Genomic DNA, 20,793 nt, shown 5'->3' with positions numbered 1-20,793 from the left:
TGAATAGGCACGTTAGGTTGGTCCAGCCAGCACGGTGTTGTCTACTCTGACTGGCAGAAAGGTCTCAGGCAGAGAAAGGTATTTCTGGCCTCTTGTTAACTGATCCTTTTAGAAGCTGCAACCTTCTGCTGTAGAAGGCAGAACTGCAGCAATAGCTTCCCAGCCGCAGAGTCACTACCATTTACTGGGGGTGGGGGAGCTCTCACAGTGGTGCACCCACTTTGAAATTCACTTTGGGGGAAATTTCAGGGGCAGCTAGTTGGTTCACTCGCAAGAGCCCCCCGCCCCTAGAGGAAGCAGCACACCCACAGACCCTGCAGCTCACTAGCCGCCCCTGACTCCTTCTAAGAGGGACAGGTATATGCACACCTGTAAAGCCGGAGGTGGTGCTTGTGATCGTGGATTAGGTCCGGGTACAAGATGACCAGATGTGCACAGAGGAGCCTCCCTGCTCTCTGAATTTTGTTCGATGAAGCCTGTGAAAGAATATGGCAAGAGCTTGCTTGCTTGCTACATTTGTAGCAAACAGCCATTCCACCAACCAGTGCTCCAGGATGGCAAATGTGACCATTTCAAACACAACAAAACAAATGCAGGAACAATTAAATACAAGTATTTATGCACCTATTTATCTGCAGCATGGGTGGGGAACCTCTCTATTGCATGAAGGGGGGGAAATCACATTATTTGCTCTGCCCACTTTGCTTTTGGCCCTGTGCACCACTGGCATGTGGCCCTTGGAATGTTGCCCAGAAGGGAATGTGGCCCTTGGCATGAAAAGGTCCCCTGCCCCCTATTCATGGCATTTCTACGCTGCTCCACAACATAGAGCACCCGTGTGGCAAAGCAGTTGGTTTGTTTTTGCTCAACACATAACAAAAAGGACAAAATAAACCATAGTGAGAATACCATCAGTTGCACCTTACATAGAGAATTAATATAAATTTCATAATCCATAATTCTTTCCTTGGTTTGTGAAATATACTCAGAGTCGCAAAGTGATTTCATGCTCTTTATTCAGCTCATAGTGGTGAGGAGGAATGAATGAATGTCCCCTCAAAGTATCTGCTTTATATACATTATTTACACAATGGGCTGCACATGATTGGCTAATTCCGGAATTCTACTGTAAGCCAATCAGGTTGTGGATTCACTTCTATCTGTTTTTTTTAAAAAAATATTTATTAAGAGTTTTTAATTACAATACAAATAAATAAAACACAATAATATATATCATAACACATTTTCTTATCATCTTTGGACTTCCTCGCATCTCCCGTTCCTGCGTTCCTAGTTATAAAAAATTTAATCCAGCAATTTATCACCTTGTTTACATTCTTACTAACTAATTTTCCAATATTACATCACACATTTTAAATAAATTTGTTTGATATCTTGAAAAATTTGGTTTAGCCTAATCATTGTCTAATTGAATTTAACTTATCTTCATAATTCACCTCATCTGTTTTAATGGTGCCGAATTCTTTATAATCTAGCATCCTGCTTAACATTCATACAATTTACAATATTTTTGCAGATAAATCTTAAATTTCTTCCAGTCTTCTTCTACCGTCTCCTCTCCCAGGTCTCGGATTCTGCCAGACATCTCGGCCAGTTCCATATAGTCTATCAGTTTCGTCTGCCATTCTTCCAGTGTGGGTAAATCTTGGGTTTTCCATTGCTTAGCGACGAGTGTCCTTGCTGCTGTTGTTGCATACATAAAAAATGTTCGGTCCTTCTTTAACACCTTCTGGCCGACAATACCCAGAAGGAAGGCCTCTGGTTTCTTGGTGAAGGTATACTTAAATATCTTTTTCAGCTCATTATATATCATTTCCCAGAAAGCCTTCACTCTAGGGCAGGTCCACCAGAGGTGAAAGAATGTTCCTTCATTTTCTTTACATTTCCAACATTTGTTATCAGACAAATGGTATATTTTTGCAAGTTTAACTGGGGTCATGTACCATCTATATATCATTTTCATAACATTTTCTTTCAGAGCATTACATGCAGTGAAATTCAGCCCATTGGTCCACAACCTTTCCCAGTCCTCAAACATGATATTATACCCAATGTCCTGTGCCCACTTTATCATAGCTGATTTTACCGTTTCATCTTGTGTATTCCATTTTAACAGCAAGATATACATTCTTGAAAGTACCTTGGTCTTAGGCTCTAACAATTACGTTTCCAACTTTGATTTTTCCACCTGGAATCCTAACTTTTTGTCAAGTTTGAAAACTTCTTTAATCTGAGCGTAGTGTAACCAATCTCGCACTTTATCTTTCATTTTCTCCAAACTCTGCAGTTTCCAATTATCTCCATCCTTTTCTAGTATTTCCCAATACTTCGGCCATTTGGCCTCCATATTGAGTCTTTTTCGGGCCTTAGCTTCCAATGGTGAAAGCCACCTTGGAGTTTTGTTTTCCAATAAGTCTTTATATTTTGTCCAGACATTAAACACTGCTTTTCTGACAATATGGTTCTTGAAAGCCTTATGAATCTTAACCTTGTCATACCATAAATATGCATGCCTGGATTCACTTCTATTTGGAGCATGATTGCGTAGTTCCTGCCAACCAATCATACTGCTGCATTGTTCTAGGACCAATCAGACTGCTGCATTCTGAATCCTATTGTTCTAGGACCAATCAGACTGCCGCCTTTTGGATCCTATTGTTCTAGGACCAATCAGACTGCTGCAGTTTGGATCCTATTCAACTCAGTACATAACACCCCTCCCCTCTAATTTCCAGTCCTGCCTGGGAGGTCGCATTCATAGTCCTCGAGGTACGCAGGCGGCCTACGTGTGCGTTGCGGCCTGGGGTGTTCCCTGGTCCGGGGCTCAGGTTCTGGCTCGTGTTCCAAGGATGCTGGCTGTGATGGGGCTGTTTGGTCTGGCGCAACCGGCTCGCTCAGTCGTGGTTCTGGTTCCGGTGTCCTTTCGGCCTCGCAGGTCCTCTCTGTATTTACTGATTCTGCCTCTCCTGCTGGCCCCTCCTGCTCTATGGGCCTCACTGCCCCTCTGTTCCCTTGGGACTCCTCTGCCCTTTCCTCCTCCTGGTTTTCTCCTGGGAATCGTTGCCGTATCTGGTTGCAGTGGCGGCGCCAGCATTGCCCCCCATCCGTTAGCCCCTCATACGACACGGGGCCAGTGACCCTGGTGACTGTGGCGGGTACCCATGCTGGGCCTGCCCCAAAATTCTTTGCGTACACTGGGTCCTGAGCCTTGAAGGTCCAGGGGTTCTTGCCTTCCCCCACCACTGCCTCATCCTGAGCTCTATCGGGGTGAAGGCGGTCCAATCTGATTGCAAGGCGCCGACCCATTAGTAGTTCAGCGGGGCTCCGGCCAGTCGTTGAGCTGGCTGTGCTAGAAGGAATGTGGCAAGGCGGTACTCCCAATCCCCTTGCGTCATGCGGCGAAGGGTATCCTTGGTGGTCCGCACCATGCATTCTGCTTGGCCATTGGTGGCAGGGTGGAATGGCGCCGAACGGATGTGGCAGATGGCGTTCTGCGCTGTGAAGGTTTGGAATTCTCCTGACGTAAATGCAGTCCCGTTGTCTGAGACGAGAGTGTCAGGGAGCCCGTGGGTTGCAAACAGCCTGCGTAGTACCCGGATGGCTGCGGACGTAGAAGTGGACGGTACCAGTGCGACTTCCAGCCATTTGGTGTAGGAGTCCACCACTATGAAAAATGTTTTCCCCTGAAAGGGGCCAGCGAAGTCCACATGCAGGCGTGACCATGGTGCTCGGGCGGACTCCCAGGACTGGACTGGGGCCCTTGGGGGATCTGGGCGGGATTCTTGGCAGGCCTGGCAGTGTTTGACCCAGGCCTCTATTTCTCCGTCGATCCCCGGCCACCACACATAACTCCTGGCAAGGGCCTTCATTGTTACTACCCCTGGGTGTGTCTCGTGTAGGGCTGTGAGGACCCTTTTGCAGAGGGGCTGGGGAACAACGACCCTGCTTCCCCATAACAGGCACCCCTTGTGGGCCGACAGTTCAAGTTTGCGGGTTGTGTAGCCGGCGAATTCTGGCCCGGGGCTGCTGCTGGGCCATCCCCTCCACACCCAGTCCAGGACCCGGGAGATGACCCTATCTTTCTTGGAATGGTGTGCAACTTCTTGTGCCTGAATGGGGCGGTTGGGAAGCAGCTCCAGGCTCATAACCTCTTGTGCAGGTGCTGGGTCGGGTCCTGTTTCCGGTAGTGGTAGCCTGCTGAGGGCGTCCGCGTGGCCCATCGCCTTCCCCGGACGGTGAATCAGTGCATACTGGTAGCTGGCAAGGAAAATTGACCACCTGAGGACGCGAGGAGACAGCACTTGGGGGGTCTGCTTTTCAGGGGCAAACAAGCCAAGCAACGGCTTGTGGTCAGTCACCACGGTGAAGGGCCGCCCGTACAAGAAATCATGGATTTTTTTTACTCCCTTCACGATTGCCAGACCCTCCTTGTCGATTTGCGAGTAGTTCCGCTCGGTTGCGTTGAGTGTCTGGGAAAAGTATGCCACTGGTACCTCTCTCCCATCCCGGAGTTGGTGTCCCAGGACAGCGCCAATTCCATAGGGCGAGGCGGCGCATGCTAGCACCACCGGCAGCCTCTCGTCGAAGTGTGCCAAGACCGAGTTTGAGACAAGCAAGTCCTTGACTGCCTGGAATGCGGCCTCCTGGCGCTGGCCCCACACCCAAGGGGCCCGCTTGTCCAGGAGTCTGTGTAGGGGCTCCGCTACCGCCGCCTTGTGGGGAAGGAAGGAATGGTAAAAGTTCAATAGTCCCAAGAAGGCCTGAAGTTCAGTCTTGTTCTTGGGCGCTGGGGCATCACAAATGGCCCGTACCTTGTCCCCAGTCGGGTGGACCCCTTCTGCGTCCACCATAAATCCCAGAAAGTCCACCTGAGGCACTCCTAGTAGACATTTTTCCCGCTTCACCTTGAGACCCGCCGTCTGGAAACGGTGCAGAACGGTGCGGAGGCGGTCCTCAAACTCCTCTGGTGTGGGCCCGGCAATCAACACATCATCGAAGAAGGGGGTGACGCCAGGAATCCCTTTAAGTAGAGAGTCCATTAGATTCTGGAATATGCCTGGTGCCACGCTGACACCGAATTGCAGCCGCTTTACCCTGAATGCTCCTCTGTGCGTCACAATCGTCTGTGCCTCTGCTGTGGCCTCATCTACTGGCAGCTGTTGATATGCTTGGGCCAAGTCCAGCTTGCCAAAAATTTTCGACCCAGCCAGGGTGGCAAGAACATGGCTGACCACTGGCACTGGGTATGCATGGGCCGTGAGGGCCTTGTTTATGGTACATTTGTAGTCTGCGCAGATGCGGACCGAACCATTAGGCTTGACGGGTGTGACGATTGGGGTTTCCCAGGGGGCATTAGGCACCGGCTCCAGCACTCCTTGCTCCACGAGTCGGTCCAATTCCTCATCTATACGGGGTTTCAGGGCGAACGGGACCCAGCGGGCCTTGAGCCTGACCGGTCGTACTGCAGGGTCAAGCTGTAGAGCAATGGGGGGGCCCGTATACTGTCCCAATTTCCCATCGAAAACCCCCAGAAATTCCTTGCATATGGCGTCCACGTCCACTTGTAAGCTAGTGTGGTTCACCCCGGTGACGGCTAGCCCCAGTGGTCCAAACCATGCCAATCCCAGTAAGCTAATGTAGGGGCCCTTGACCACCAGCAATTCCAGTTGCCGCGTCCGCCCTCAGTATTGCACCCTGAAGGTCCCCACCCCCATTGTGGGGACCTTACGTTTCTGGAAGTCCAGGAGGGTGAATGGGGCCGGCCTGAGTTAAGGACCCCCAGTAGGACACAGTTTCCTTAAGGTCCTTGCCGAGATTATGGATAGAGTTGAACCCGTGTCAAGCTCCATGCGGCATGGGGCCCCCTCTATCTGTACGTCAACATAAATTTTTTCTACGTTGGGGTGGGGCAACTGGTATACCTGGAAGTCCGTGAGCTCTGTCGAGTTGCCTTGGTGCGTTGGGCCCCGGGACCTGGGGCTCTTGGATTGGTCATCTGATGCCTGGCATCGGGTGGGCCGAGCCCGACACACCCGGGCGATGTGTCCCGATTTTCTGCACTGCCTGCACTCTGCGTTGCGGAAACGGCAGGTCCTCCTCTCGTGACTTTCTCCACAGCTTGCGCAGTTCCCTCCTTCTCGTCGAGGCAGCTGTGGTGTGTGGGCTGCTTGAGTGCGCTGCTGTACTCGGTGCACCTCCTCCCTGTCGGATCCTGAGTCGTCGGTGAGGTCTTCGTGGTGGACCCTCGGTTGGGACGGCTGGCTCGGCTGTGTCTCTTGCGTCGACCTCTCGGCAGCTTCCGTTGCCAGGGCCTCCTCCAGAGCGACCTGGAACGTTAGGTCCTTCTTAGCGTAGAGGCGTCGTTGCAGCTTCTCATCCTTCAGGCCACCGACGAGGCGGTCACGAAGCATGTTCTCCAGCTCTGAGAAGTTGCAGAACCGGGCGGCTTGGTGGAGAGAGGTCACAAACCCGGTTATGGTTTCCCCAGGGGCTTGCCGCTTTGCGTAGAAGGCATTTCGACGAGCCACCACTGAGGGCTGTGGCGAAAAGTGCCCCTTCAGCTGTTCCATTATTGTTTTGTATGGAACAGTAGCGACGTCTTCAGGCGCAAGGAGAGCCCGGGCGATTTCAAACGTCTCCTCTCCGCAGACGCTGAAGAATATTGCCCTCTTCTTGGCGTCTTCTTCATCGGTGATCCCTTTGGCTTCTAGGAGGAAGGTGAAACGGGAGGCGTACGCTTCCCAGTCTCCAGATGCTGGGTTGAATGGCGAGAAGCTGCTGTCGGTTGCCATTCTGAGTTCCTTGGGTCCCGGAGCTGAAGCCTGGGTACACGGTGTGAGGCAGCGGTGCGGCAGGTGGCGGTGCTGCGGTGCTGTGTGTGGCAGTCAGCTCAGCGGGATCCCACCTTCGTCGCCAGTGAAATATACTCAGAGTCACAAAGTGATTTCATGCTCTTTATTCAGCTCATAGTGGTGAGGAGGAATGAATGAAAGTCCCCTCAAAGTATCTGCTTTATATACATTATTTACACAATGGGCTGCACATGATTGGCTAATTCCGGAATTCTACTGTAAGCCAATCAGGTTGTGGATTCACTTCTATCTGGAGCATGATTGGGTAGTTCCTGCCAACCAATCATACTGCTGCATTGTTCTAGGACCAATCAGACTGCTGCATTCTGAATCCTATTGTTCTAGGACCAATCAGACTGCCGCCTTTTGGATCCTATTGTTCTAGGACCAATCAGGCTGCTGCAGTTTGGATCCTATTCAACTCAGTACATAACAGTTTGTTTTTTAATTTTTCAGATAGGCTATCTAATTCAGCATAGTCAATCATTTTTTGGACCCACTCTTGTCTTGAGAGAACTTTTTCACTTTTCCACATTGTAGCTACTGCTACTGTTGCATAGAGAAAAATATCATTATTTTTTTTAGGAAAGTCCGTATCAATAAATAATACCCAGTAAGTATGCCTCTGGCTTGAAGTTAAAATCTTGAGGACTACATGTGGCATAGTGGTTACTGTGCAGGAGAAGGACCTGGGAGACCAGGGTTCAAATCCCCACTTGGCCATGAAGCTCACTGGGTGACCTTGGCCCAGGCACTGTCTCTCAGCCTAACCCACCTCACAGGGTTCTTGTGAGGATGAAATGGGGAGGAGAAGTATGGATGCCACCTTCAACTTTTTGGAAGGAAGGTGGGATAGGATAGGGTAGGGTAGGGTAGGGTAGGATAGGATAGGATAGGAAGAAATCATAGTAGCTTACAGAAAATAAGACAAAACTTCCAAAACCACCAATTAAAGCACCAATTTTAAAATGGAGGGACCTGTGCCATATAGTTATTTAAAAGGCCTGGGTGAACAGAAAAGCTTTCATCTGGCACTGAAAAGACCACAAAGATGGTGCCAGTGAGCCTCCCTAGGAAGGCTGCTCCATTCCTGGGGTGCCACTACTAAAAAGGCCCTCTCCCTGGTGATTACAGCCTTTGCTTCATTTGGGGAAGCACTCAAGAGTAAGAAAAATATTGAAAAGACAGATAAAACAATAAAAAACACTGAATGCAACCAGTTAAAACCAATTACACTATATTCACACGGCAACCTGTGAGTCAAAGCTTTGCATAAATGGGAATGTATTTGCTTGGCAGCAGAAGATGAGAGACAGGGCTAGCCAGGCTTCCCCGCTCAGGGTCCCACCAAAGGCACTGGGATAACGAACCTTCTGGCTCAGTCTCCAGATACTCAGTATCTGGAAAGCCCAAAACTAATTTTGGATTTGGGGGAAAGCAGGGAGGAGAGGAAAGGGATGTTATGCATAGTTGTACAAGTTGTCGTTTGCAGAATAATAAATATACATGAACAATTGTGTCATATTTATAAACACTTGACCTCCAAAGTCAGATATTTTTGTCTCTGGTTCTTTTCAGCCTTCCACTCACTGTTTCATAGAAGCTCAAAGGTTCAGTCCTAAGATATCATCAGTATGGGCCCATTCTTGTTTCCATTGAATGCAGAATTTCCTTTTAAAAGCTGATTATTTTGAAGGGAGAATACATGGAAACAGGTTCGTTTTAAACTCCTCTGTCAATTTGGTTTTAAAATCTGATTTTCTTCCAACTTGCATCTTGGCTACGATGATTGGCTCTCAGCCAGACATGGATCACAGGCTTCCGACCAGGCCTCTCAAGTACTTGCCAAATAGAACAGGAGAGGCATGGAGTCCCTTATAAGATTATTAGCCTTAATATTAATAATAAATACCTAGTGTGTCTATATCTCTATATATCCCCTTTGACTGCCCGCAGCACTTCACAAACATGGCCTTGTTTCAATAATCACAACCACCTTCTGAAGTAGGTGAGTGTTAGCCTCCCTCATATGGGGGAACAGAGTGGGGGCAGGACTGAGTCTGAGAGAGTGGTTTGCCTAGGGACACGTGGCAGATCCTTGTCAAGAACTGAGACTTGAAGAAAGAGCTTTCTGATTTCACAGTCATAAGAACATAAGAATAGCCTGCTGGCCCATCTTGTCCAGCATCCTGTTCTCACAGAGGCCAACTAGATGCCTGTCGGAGGCCAGGGAGCAGAAGACGAGCCCCAGAGCCTGTGCTCATCACCACCTGTGCTTTCCAGCAACTGGAATTGGCAGTTGTGATTTCACCAGGCATCATCCAGCACACCTGCAAACTGATCTTCACAATCATGAGGACTAGGAACTTTTTTAAATATAAAAAAAATGCAAATAGAGATTTGTAGCTTCAAATTCCATGGGACAGACAGGCCTTTTCTACAGCTACACCTACATCATGTAACACCTTGCCCCTTGAGGTTCTTATACTTCTGCCACCAGCCAGCTTCCACTGTCAGCAAAGACCTTTCCAGGCATTTGCTGCACCACCATGTACTAATGGGATTTTAGTGTGCAAAAGCTCCCATGAATGTGGCATAAGCCTCAGAAAGGTGGGGTGGAAATCTAGAAGAAGAAGAAGAAGAAGAAGAAGAAGAAATGCTTGCACACATCCCTGAAATACATAGACAGACCTGTGTGAAAGGACACACATCATACCACAAGCCTGTTAGCCCTTGGGGGGGAGTAACCTTAGGCTGTGCTTCCTTTGTCCCTGTCAAGACGGCTGTTTGATATTTACCTGCTTTAGGCTGTGGCCAGGCACTAAGGCTGATTCGGTGTCTGGAAGAGGGGTCTGGAAAACAAAAAGATCAAGGACATTTCCTTAGTCCATTTACAAAGTGAGGAAGGGGCTGTCGGTTGTATGTGTTAGCCCACTACGCAGCCCAGTGCAGAAGCAGGCAGGCATCCTCCCTTGCAAAGGAAGTGGTTCCTCATCCCTGCAAAAGAGAACCTGTGCGGGGGGGGGGGGGCGGGGGGCGGGGACAGTTACCAGGCTGACCAGATGTCACATGCTAGGCACCCACTGAGGCACAGTACATCCGAAGGGAAGAAACACCATGCGGTCCCACAACCCATGCCCCCAAGCATTCAACAAAGGAAAACAGGTGTCTTTGTCTGACCTTCATTGGGCAAAAAACGGCAGAGTTTGGTAGCCAAGTCAACTGTGGCCAGAATGCTAATGGGAGTTGGCTCTGGGGTGGGAAACATGTGGCTCTCCAGATATTGCTGGACCACATCTCCCACCATCCCTGACCATTCCCCATGCTGGTTGGGGCTGTTGGGAGTAGGAGTCCAGCAACATCTGGAGGTGCCACAGGTTAGCTACTCCTGAGCTAGGAAGTCTGTTCACACAATGTTGAGTAGGACTTCCCACGTGAATTTGAGCCCCATCACATGATTACACCTGATGGGGAATTGGGAGAAGTAACATAACGGCACGATGGTTGAGATTCACTAAAGGAGAACTGCTCAGAATGATGATAGTGTGCAAACTGATAACTTAAGATGCCTGAGGCAAAGGTAGCAGATGAGTATCACACCTGAATATGCAACCTGCCTCCATTAAAGATAAATTAAAGGTCCAAAGGGATACAAAAGTTTTGCCTATTTTGATCTTTTTGAGCTGTGATGGTGGTCCCTTCACATACATATGCATCAGTTGATAGGCATCATGTGATACTGCTCTCGTCATGTGATGAGCATGCAGGTGCAAACTCATCCTGAGACCCACAGCAAAGTTTGCCCCACCCAAGGAGAAGCGAAGGGAGCTCCACCCCTTTCTGAAAATCAGCATGCAGCAGAAACTCACACAGAGTAAGAAAATAGTTCTCAGATGTGTGACAAATGGTTGGCTGGAGATTAGCTGTGCTCTGGGTGTGGTTGGTGGGAATGAGTTTTATATGTAAAAGATTAATAAGGATGCCTTTGGGAGATGTTACTGTGGTGGAAAAGTCTTGTCTCAGAAATTTCATTTAGTTGCCAATGATGCTTTATATGTGGATTTTTTTACTGCATTTTAGCATTTGATTCTTACTTGTAACCAATGCTATTTTTCTAGAAAAAGAGGTGCTGGAACTCACCATGAAGACCTCCCTTGTTCTCTTAGAATGGCAACAGTGCTCACCTGAGAGATGGTGGAGCTGAGTTCCAGCAAGTTCCAGCTGAAAAAAAGGCCTGCTTGTAACTCTTTTGTTAAGAGAATATTTTGTTTACCTGCTAATCATGCTGCTTTAAATGGGAATCTTATTGCATTTAATTTTCTTCTGAAATGTTATATTTTTTCCATTTTGTCATGTTCTATTTGATGTTTTAAAATAGGCTGTAAAACCACTTGGATATTTTTTAGAACCGTGTAGAGGTAGAGAAATGATTTAAATAAGTACATAAATAAAGATTATACTTTCAAATAAACATATCTGAAGCTTTATGCAGAATCTACAGAGATTTCCCCCCCAGAAATGTAAATCAGTATAAAAATGATTTAAATAAATGGTTTATTTTCTACTTACTTTAATAGACATATTTGCAGGGACCAGCCTTAAGTACAGCCAGACCTACAATGAGGTAATGTGAGGCAGCTAGCCCAAGAAGCGGATTCTGTGTTCCATTACAGATGGAACTTCCTACAAATGAACCAGATTTGCTACAGAACACAAACACAACTCTAGTTCAAGTGTTTGTTTGGCCAGAAAGCTCTGGAATTTGGAGTGGTATCATGATAGAGCCCACAGAAATATTTCAGCCTTTGAGTGGTTCGCCAAGTTACCAATTGTTTCTTGAGAAACTGCCCAGCACAGAGAATACAGCGCAAGCCCCAAGAAGCATCTCTCCTGGCCTGAGATAGAGTAACACTAAACAATATTCAGAATGGAGGAAAACATCCAGAGAGACAGAGGCAGGGCTCTCAGAGCTCATTTCTGATGAGAATACAGGCACAGGAAAGGGTACTCTGCCCCTAAATGCAACCAGAAAAGCCCCAAATGCACGACCTACTTGTCCCTATCTCATTCAGTTACAGAACAATCCTCACTGTGTCTCCTGAATTTCAGTTGTGACAAGGGGAGACACCAGAAGCACATCTTCAGCATCCCAAAGGCACATTTCATGTGGCCACCCAGTTGTAATGCCTGCCGGGCTCCTCCTACAAAGCGAGGTTCCGCTGGAGTGGGGCTGACAGTGGGAGGTGCCTCACTATTCTGCTGTGACACCCACCCAGGGGCATATGGGCTGTTACCTCCCTGTCCTTATGCACTCCCTCTCTTTTTATATATATATAAATATTTATTAAAGTTTTTGAATACAAATGCACAAATAATAAACAACCTTACTTATATCATAACGTGATTTCATCACTTCTTTGGACTCCCTCACGTCTCCCACTCCCATTTACATCGTTAAAAGGTTTTTCCAAGCAAATTATCAACTTGTTTACGATCTTATATCCACTCATTTAAATATAATCTAGCAATTCTCCAAAAAATTTATGTTTTCTTTAATCTCACTTATCATCAAATTCAAATCTGATTTAGTGGTGGCCAATTTTTTATAATCTAGCATCCTTCTTAACATTCAACCAAATTACAATGTTTTTGTAAATACGTCTTAAATTTCTTCTTATGCACTCCCTCTTGTAGCTGTAGCAATGTGTGTGCATGTCCTTCTCCCTGCCCCACAACCAGTGGGAAAGAAGTTTGGGTCTGTGTGTTTCTAGGCTTGGGGTGGCACATTCCTGTGGTGAGATTTATGGCACTCAGGAGCTGCGCACTGCTTGCCCACTTACCATCCTCCCTGGGGCTGCGCTGATCCCCACCCCCAGCCAGTATCAGGGAATATCTGAACCACCGTCCTTGAGAGCACATGTGCATCTGTGCAGTTGTACTGACCATCCCCTTCTCATTGAGTGATAGCTAGTAGGAAAGGATAAACAAGCATGACAGGGTAGATTTGAACCAGTGACCTCTCTGGTATGTTTGTGCCTACTTTGCAAACTGCACCACAGAATCCCTTTGCCTGTTGCAGCTTCCTACTTTTGGATCCTTTCCTGCAGAGGGGGAAGGGAAAATGTTCTGTGCGGTGGAGATTTCAACCTGCGACTCCTGAGCATGCTAGTGGAAGATCCCTTGGCCACTGCCTGGTTTTCTGCTTTGTTTGTGCTCTGCGGGGCATGGCAATGTGATACGACGCTCCTCCAGCTCAGCCTCCAGAGGTGAGCTCCCTCCAAGCACACACTGCTGTCCTTGTATTGGTTGGCATAGGTGATATTTCCAGGGACACTGGAAGAATGTCTGCTACTTTTATGTAATTTCTCCGCCCCAAGGTTGACATCAGACACAGCAACTGTGATTCACTCAGCTGAGATTCTTGCATTGCAACAGCAATTCTGGCATTGCAGGGGGTTGGTCTAGATGACCGCAGGGTGCCTTCCCAACTCTACAATTCTGATTCTACAAACTGCTCTGCCAGCATAGCACCAGAGTACCTCTCTCCTCATCTGCAAAACTGTCAAGTATGATGCTTACTGCAGGAGGAGCACTTCCAGCTACTGTAACCTCAGAGGTGATGGGAAGGTGCTCTGCACATGCTCTTAAGACAAGGCAAAGAACCTCAGCTTGAGGGCTAACGGAGCCCTCCATGCCCCTTTCCCAGCCTTCAGGAGTCTGCCCAGGCCACACAGAGAGACAGACTCTGCTCCATGTCCTTCTCGGGTGGTCTTAACAGGGATGGAGAAAGGTATGCTGAGAGGATGTGTGTGCGCAAAAAATCCTTTTGCATGGCAGGAATTTGGCCTATTGCACAAAGGTCAAAAACACATCCTTTTCTCCTCCCATTTTTACCTCTGATCCGGCCTACAACCAGCATGTGGCCCCCAGGAAGCTTTCCATAAAGAAATATGGCCCCTAGGCTGAAAAGCACCCCCTCCCCTGCTGCAAAACATTCTTTTATTTCCCTGCATTTATTCTAGGCCAGAGCTCAGACAGCAAACATGGGCTCCAGGGCTAAAACGCTAAGCCCGCCACACAGGGCCAGATTGAGGTTTGATGAGGCCCTAAGCTACTGAAGGTAATGGGGCCCTTTATATGTCCAGCTGTCCTTTGTCAACAACAAATTGTCACTGTTTTTTGTGTTGAATATATGCTATATGGTAATCTATGGACCTAATAGGTATCTAAAGCCATTTGCACAAAGCAAAATACGTATTTTATCAAAGTAATTTGTTTGTTCTCTTATATTTTGGAATTGTACATCCACCCTTTTTTACCTTTAATTTTTTTGGGGGGCCCCAAGAGAGTGTAAGCTTGTTTAGTTTATACATAAATCCAGCACTGCCACCACAGCACCAATGGGCCCTATTTTAGCACCTTTCTAAAATCAACGCATTTGAGATCAGAGGGAGTGGGCAGGCCATGCAGCAGAAATGCCCGGAGTCTCAGGAAGGCAGCCTCCCTTCCCAAGGTCTCTTGCCAGTTCTCCAGGACTCCTCATTTCCCCAGCTGTGGAGTACAAACAGCACCCCGCCCCTTGGCGTGTTTACACAGCAAATATCACAAGGGCTGCCATCTGTCAGGAGCTGGAGAAATGCCTCCAGACTCAGCAGGTAAGGAAAGAAACACCGGAGAGGCTTCAGCAACCGAGCCCAGCAGGCAGGCAGCCAGGGAGGCCCCAAATTCTGCCAAAGCCTCATCACATTGCCTCGTTTGCAACCCAGAGATCAGAAGAGCTTGCCGATGCCAAAGTGAGACACCCAGAAGTCACCCTGCCTTTCCCTGAAGCAATATCCTCGCGCATCAAAAAGCATGCAGAAAAATAAATGGGTTCGTCCCTAAGAGCTTAGCTAATTAATCATAGAATCATAGAGTTGGAAGAGACCACAAGGGCCATCGAGTCCAACCCCCTGCCAAGCAGGAAACACCATCAGAGCACTCCTGACATATGGAGACAACCCATTTATTTTTCTGCATACTTTTTGATGCGCGAGGATATTGCTTCAGGGAAAGGCAGGGTGACTTCTGGGTGTCTCACTTTGGCATCGGCAAAGATATTCATGCTGATATCTTTCACCTGCCCAATAACAATTTAATAATAACAATTTAAACACAGGAAAGTAGTGCGTAAAGCAGAGTGTGTTGTGATGACCCCCAGACTTTGGAACTCCTTGCCCCTTGATGTACACCAGGCCCCCATCACTGGGGGTTTCAAAAAAACATGAAAAGGCGTACCTTTTCACCCAGGCTTTTAGGAATGTGCAATGATTGTTTCCTTTCTGCAAACGTTGTTATTGGTTGGTTTGTCGTTCTAAATGTTTATCTACTGCATTTTATTGTGTTTATGCCATTGTAATCTACTGGTCTTCAACTGGTGGGTCAGGGCCTGATCCAAGGTGGATTGTCATAGCAGCAGCAGCAGCAGCACCATGCAGATGTGATGTAAAAACTTAATTAATGGGTTCCAAATGCATGTTTGGGCTAAAGGTGAATCCCAGGTCTGAAAAGGTTGACTACTGTTGTACTCAACCCCGATATCTTTGGTGAAGGGCTAGTAATAAATATGCTAAATATATGCATAGCTCCTCCCCATAGGTTCCGATTCCCACCTGCTCCCCTTAGGCCTCTTTTATCTTCCCTACACCTTTAGACAGCCAGAGGTCAGCTTGGTTATCCACAGACCCACCCAGCACCTGAAAAAGGCCCATCCTGCTGAGATCTCATCAGAACAGGTGCTTTGGCAGCCACACATATTACCCCCAAAAGAGGAAATACATCTCCCTCCTGAAAAAGGACACATATTCCCAACTCATATTCGCATAATCTTTGCATAGAATAATATATAGGCGGCACAGAGGCAAGTTTTCACATACCGTATTGGCCTGAATATAAGCCGCACCCACAAATAAGCCCATAAGGTTGTGAATATAAGCCACACTTTTCACGGTCAGAATTTGGGAGAAAAAAATAGTGCAGCTTATATTCGGGCCGATACAGTAATTGCTGTCTTTTTTTCTTTTCTTTTTAATGCATCTTGCCATAGTGAAGAAGGCTGTGGCCAGGTGGCCTGTCCGCCTGCTCTGTTAGATGTTCGGAATGGAGTTAGCTGTTGATGGGCAACTTTCTCCCCTAGTGCACCTGCTCCCCTGCACTCCACTTTCTGTTGCATCTCTCCTCATTCCTTAGGTAGGGCCAGCTCCAGGTTTGAAGAGACTAGTGCACTAGCTGACGGGTCTCCTCTGTTGGTGGGTGAATCTCTGGAGGCAACAGTGCTCCAAGTAGCACAGTCTAACCTCAAGTTCACTTTCTCACAATGGCCTCAATGTAATGTTGCTTTGGGGGGATTGTGGGAAATTAAAACAGAAGCTAGAGCCAGCCTCCTTGCTCTGCTTGGAGCATCAGAAAAAGGGGGTGGGGACTAAGGTGGCCCAAAGATGCCACGCTGTCCTGTTGATGTTTCTATCCCAGGCGCGGGCCTGGTTTGGAATGAAATCTTAGCCTGTGCTTTTCCACTGACCTCCAATCTTCCCTTCAATACTCCAAATAATCAAAATCCTACCATTTATTACTTTCTAGGGTTTAGGGGGGGTCCCCCCAAATCTATAATGTATTTGGCACTCTAGGGTGACATTAAACATGGATCCCAACTCTGAAAAGGGTGAAGATGGCTGATTGCTGTAATCACTGCAACTCCTTGTAATCACAGTAGCTCTGTTAAAGAAGCCTGCCTAATCTGCAATCTCAGAAGCTGTTACATCAGCAGGGCAGGCGTGCCAAGCATTCGTGCCAGGGGCCTTGTGCCGCCTCCTGCTTTGCCAAGATAATGTTGAAAAGGCGAGCGGATTAGGCCCAGAAGCACAGGTGAGTCAACCTCCCAACTGATGTGCAGCTGGACCAGCCCTTTCCAAAGCTTATGAGCACCTTCACATTGGCCCATGCCACATATCTACCTGATAAATTAATCCACCCATGCACATGCTAGTGCTTATGTTAGTCCTCAGCATCTAGGGGGGCAACATCTGCACTGCAGAGGAACTAACTCCTGTTTGAGGCTGAGATGATCAAAATTATTTACAGCCTGTGGGACCTTCAACATAAGATTGCAGTGTAGCCTCACCATCTCGTGGAGTGCTCCTGTGCAAGGTTCCTGCCAACCAGACTGGCCCTTCTCTGCAACACTGTTAGTTGTAAGGTGCTCAAGCAATGCATTCCATTCTATTCCCCAACAACGCTCCTTGCCAGGTTTTACATTCCCCCCCCCCAAAAAAAAATACACTGGGTGTTCTGTGGTTAGTGGGTAGTGAGCCTGCTCAATCCTCACTGGGCCGTTTGTTGGGCCCTTAGCTTGTTTTTCCTGAAAAGCGTGGGGTTTGTTTTCTTTCTTATTACTGCAAGCCTTGGGCTGCTCAGGGCATGCTAATAAATTCCTCTTGTTTCTCAAAAACCCTGCTTTGGCTCCATTTTCGTCATCACTCACTACCTGAGTTTGCTATTAGAAGAAATAATATATTTTGGAGGCATGGAATAGTCCTTAGCCACAAGCAAAGGGTCAGGAGCTGGAGTCGGGAGCAGGTCAGAAATAAAACACTCAGTGTCAACTAAGTTAACTCTTTATTCAAGCAAAACAGCTCAGGCCTAGTGATCCCAGCAACTCTTCCCAGTAGGTCTTGTCCCAGTAAAGCAGTTGCAAGGACTGAAGTCTTGAAGGACTCTAAGGCTCCTCTCCTGGGTCCTTTCCGAGCAACCTGAGGCTCCTTCATCTTGTCTCTCTTTGCTCTGCCCTCTTCATTCCTCTCTGTGTTCTGGGAGACCAGTGGGGATAAGACCTGGTCACAGCAGGAAGGGAAGACTCCCTGGCTTCTTCAGCAGCCTGCCTCATCTCTGTCCCTTCTCTCCAGCCTCCACTTCTGCCTCTAACTCTGGACTGCTCTCTGCCACAGCCTCTTCCTGCTCACTAAACCCTGTTACCAACACCTCCTCCTCCCAGTCTTCTTCCTCTTCTTCTGACCACACATTGTCATTCCACCACCAGTCCCCTGGCTCTGAGCCTTCTTCCCCTGGGGGTTCCCTAGCTGTTGCCTCTCACCATTTCTCTGCATCCAGCAGGTCCATGACACAAAGCTGCTTTCCAGCAAGTTCTGTTGCCACAGAAGCTACTTTCTGCTGCCATAAGTGAGCCAGTTTTGGTACAGGGAGTTCCATGTGATAAGACACCTAAGCTGCCCAGTCCTGTGGGCTCATAATGGGTAACAACAATTATAAAGCCTAAATATAAATCACTAATGAAAACCAGCTTTTTCTCAGTTATAATGCTAGCTGTTGAAAGCTTGCCATCCCGAAAAGTTCAGAATTAAAAGGGCAATTTTTGCACAGCTGAAATCAACCTAAAGGGAGGACACCTTAATCAGGCAATGGTATATTTCAAGTTTGATAACCGTTGTGTTCACTTTAGTTTATATATTATTTCCTGTGTTTTTTCCAAGGACCTCAAGATTATTATTAATAATAATAATTATAATTATAATTATAATTTATATCCTGTCCTCCCTGGCCAAAGCCGGGCTCAGAGTGGCTAACAACAGTAAAAATAGCACAATTTACATAAAATCACAGTCAATTAATTAAAATACATTATAAAGTCAATTCAGAATCAAATTAATGGCAACCATTGGGCTAGAGTTCTATGAGGATTACAGAAGGAGGGGGTCAGACTGTGCCTTGACCAAAGGTCTGGTGGAACAGCTCCGTCTTGCAGGCCCTGTGGAAAGATGTCAAGTCCCGCAGGGCCCTAGTCTCTTGGGACAGAGCGTTCCACCAGATCGGGGCCACGGCATATAGTGCTGTCAGCCCCACATTTTATGAGAATTTGAACCTGGTCTTCTTGGTCTAATTCCACAAACAAACCACTACACCACAGTGCTAAAGAAGCATTTCACTTCTATGAGGCTCACACTGGATTTTCAGTGGAGATTAAGTCACATTTCATTACCAAGCTAGAAAGAAAAGCCAGCATCTGCCCCCTTAATCATTTGCCATGAGGATGGAGCTGTGAAGGTCATCTGACAATGGCCTGTGGCCCAACCGTGTTTGCTCTAGAACCACTGCAGTCACCAACAAACACCCAGCAGGGAAAACCATGGTAAACTGCAAGATAAGCCAACACTGATTTATTTCCAAACCATTATTGATCAGGTGTGATGAGGTGGCAGAGGAACTTTCACAAGTAATTCCGCAGCAAAACAAAAGTAGCCAGTAATTATCAATGCAGCATCAGTTACCCACTTTTTTTCCAGCTGTGCCTTTAGGCCAAATCACCTGGAGGTATTTCTTTCCAAGGAAATAGCCGGATTTTAAATAGATATTTAGAATTCCAAGGGAGACAGAGAATGGCCCCATTTTCCCTCTCCTTACCTCGGGGTCAGGCAGGTGGATGCCTACTGAGACCACTGGAGCTGCAGAAAGGGGCCCAAGCTTCCTAAAAGATGACGCAGGCTCTGCTCTTTTGGAAGCAGCAGACCCTTCTTCACTGCCACATCCTGGAGATGCAGCATCTTACTCTGGAGCCACACATGCCAGACACCCCAGGGGCAAAGCTGGGCCAGAAGAGGACCAGTCTGACCTGTTTCTTAGCCAGACTGTTAGAAAAGCCTGGGATGAAGCTTCAGCAATTAACTCCATCAGTCCTGTTTCCAAGCAGGAGGCGACTGCTTGCCAAGGAATTAAGAATCAGATCACTCTGTTTGGACATGTGGCCAAATTTAGTTTGCTACTGATTCAAAAATACACAAAAACCAAGCTCCCCACTCCTGGCTTACTAACAGTACATGTGAAAAGGATCTTGGGGTCTTGCTTAACATGAGTCAACAGTGTGATGAAACAGCAAAAAACCCCTAATGCTATCATAGGCTGCATCAGCAGAAATATAGTGTCCAGATCAAGGGAAGTCATAGTCCCATTCTCTTCTGCCTTGGTCAGACCACACCTGGAATATGGTGGCCAATTTTGGGCACCACAATATAAGGAGGATATTGACAAGCTGGAACATGTTCAGAGGAAGGTAACCAAGATGTTCAAGGGTCTAGAAACCAAGCCTTATGAGAAGCAGTTGGGAATGTTTAGCCTGGAAAAGAAGAGACCGAGAGGCGATAAGACAGCCATCTTCAAATACATAAAGGGCTGTCACGTGGAAGATGATCCCAGTACATACCGAGGGCATGAGTTTGCTTCCCTTGGAATAAATGTCACAGGAGACTTATGGTATTTCTGTGATAAAAGGTTTTGTTTGCATATGTATACAGGCTGGGCATAAGATAGAACAGGGCCAGCCCAGAACATTTTGTCGGGAGAGACAAAACAGAAATGCTGCCCCCTCTGCTGCCTCACCTTCTATCACATGCCCGCCCATCATGCACGTCCACCCACCGCAACCCAGAGGCAGTGGCAGTAGCACAGTGGCTGGAGGGTGTGCAGTGGGGGAGGCAGGAAGGTGCCAAGTGTGCAACAAAGGAGGAGAAGGAGGAGTCTGGATTTGATATTCCGCTTTATCACTACCCCAAGGAGTCTCAAAGTGGCTAACAATCTCCTTTCCCTTCCTCCCCCACAACAAACACTCTGTGAGGTGAGTGGGGCTGAGAGACTTCAAAGAAGTGTGACTGGCCCAAGGTCACCCAGCAGCTGCATGTGGAGGAGCAGAGACGCGAACCCAGTTAAGAGTCTACCACTCTTAATCACTATCACACTGGCTCTCAAAGGGCAGGAGGTGGTGAGCTCCTCAAAAGCCTGATCTGCAACCCCTTCCAGGTACGAAGAGGCCACTGCCTCATCTCACCTCGAAATGGAAGGTTCACAACACTAACACTCCATCAGACCCTGCTCCCCA

The 20,793-nt window shown here is 47.6% G+C and overlaps 1 protein-coding gene across 3 annotated transcripts in view; it reads right to left on the bottom strand.

Annotated features, from left to right (window-relative positions):
• RAPGEF3 (Rap guanine nucleotide exchange factor 3) overlaps nucleotides 1-20,793 on the bottom strand; it is a 59,386-nt gene that overhangs the window by 28,621 nt on the left and 9,972 nt on the right. The window contains exons 3-5 of one of the 3 annotated variants that reach the window (XM_081851718.1): nucleotides 11,013-11,093; nucleotides 9,671-9,724; nucleotides 370-476 (exon numbers count right to left, since the gene is read on the bottom strand). In XM_081851718.1, the coding sequence (XP_081707844.1) occupies nucleotides 370-476; nucleotides 9,671-9,724; nucleotides 11,013-11,093 (242 nt within the window). The remainder of the gene's footprint in view (nucleotides 1-369; nucleotides 477-9,670; nucleotides 9,725-11,012; nucleotides 11,094-20,793) is intronic. The other 2 variants (XM_081851720.1, XM_081851719.1) reach the window with 2 other exon arrangements.

This window comes from Podarcis erhardii (assembly GCF_964252035.2).
Source record: "Podarcis erhardii genome assembly, chromosome: 2".
NCBI classification, from domain to species: Eukaryota; Metazoa; Chordata; class Lepidosauria; order Squamata; family Lacertidae; genus Podarcis; species Podarcis erhardii.
This window is presented reverse-complemented; position numbering and strand designations above follow the sequence as displayed.